The following is a 965-nucleotide window of genomic DNA, read 5'->3' as shown; positions in this document are numbered from 1 at the left end:
GGGCTATAAGGGAGGGGGAAAGGAGTTATAGGGTTATAGGCAATGAGGGAGGGAGGGGGGAGTGCTCCAGGTGAGGTTGGGAGAGTGAGTGAGTGAGGGAATGGGACAGGGAGAGAGGGATGGGGGAGGGAGGAGGGGGAAGAAGTCATGGGCAATGGCTGAGGCCTCGCCGCCGTTTGTAGGTGGTGTTGGTGGGCACTCATCTTCGTTCGTGGTGGTGGGCGCCCAGTGTGTCTTCATGGTCGTCGGCGCTCAGGGTGTCTTCATGGTGGTCAGCGCTCGGGGTGTCTTCGTCGTCGTCCGTTCGTTTGTTGGCCATTGACGTCGTTCTTGCATCTGGGTTGTGTGAGCTATGAGGGAGGTGATAGAGGCGGGGCGTGCTCACCACATTCACCATACAATGATGACGACGACATCATTGTCATTGTCATCCCTTCGTCCGTACGTGTCCCATACCCATGTCGCTGACTGCGACGTGGCGTGGCTTGCTCGTGGCTCTGGGACCGTGGCGTGTGCTGGTTGTCGTTCTTTTTCGTGAGCGCTGGTTGTTGTTTGCAGTGGTGGGGGTTGCGGGGTGTCGTGGGACATCGTAGTGACGTGGTCGTGGTGTAGTTGCGTCGTGTGTCGTGGTGATGTGGTGAGGTCGCAGCAGATGTGTTGGTTGGGAACGAGGGACGGCGGTGCTCACCATGTCAGTATGAACAGAAACGACGGACGACGAGATTTCGTCGTCCGTCGTTTGGTTGCCACGTTGCTGTTGGCGACGTGGCACCTGGCATTTGTCAGAAAACGAAAGGGGTGAGATGGGTGGGCGCTCACCAAGTAGATGACGACGACGAACGGCGACATCTCGCCATTCGTCATCTGGCTACACATCCGACATCGTCGTTGTCGTCCATCCTTGTTGTTGCCATGTTGTGGTTGTGTTGCGTCATGTCATGTTCCGTTGTGGTCGTGTTCCGTCG

At 57.3% G+C, this 965-nt stretch overlaps 1 protein-coding gene across 1 annotated transcript; it reads right to left on the bottom strand.

Moving 5' to 3' along the window:
• Positions 1-427: 427 nt before the first annotated feature.
• LACBIDRAFT_313310 (uncharacterized protein) lies at positions 428-864 on the bottom strand (the record flags this gene model as incomplete). Its single annotated transcript, XM_001891256.1, has 2 exons — positions 428-772; positions 820-864. The coding sequence occupies 2 exons, from the start codon at positions 862-864 to the stop codon at positions 428-430; spliced, it is 390 nt and encodes a 129-aa protein (XP_001891291.1).
• Between the last annotated feature and the right edge of the window lie 101 nt (positions 865-965).

This window comes from Laccaria bicolor, genomic scaffold (assembly GCF_000143565.1).
Source record: "Laccaria bicolor S238N-H82 LACBIscaffold_596 genomic scaffold, whole genome shotgun sequence".
NCBI lineage: Eukaryota > Fungi > Basidiomycota > Agaricomycetes > Agaricales > Hydnangiaceae > Laccaria > Laccaria bicolor.
This window is presented reverse-complemented; position numbering and strand designations above follow the sequence as displayed.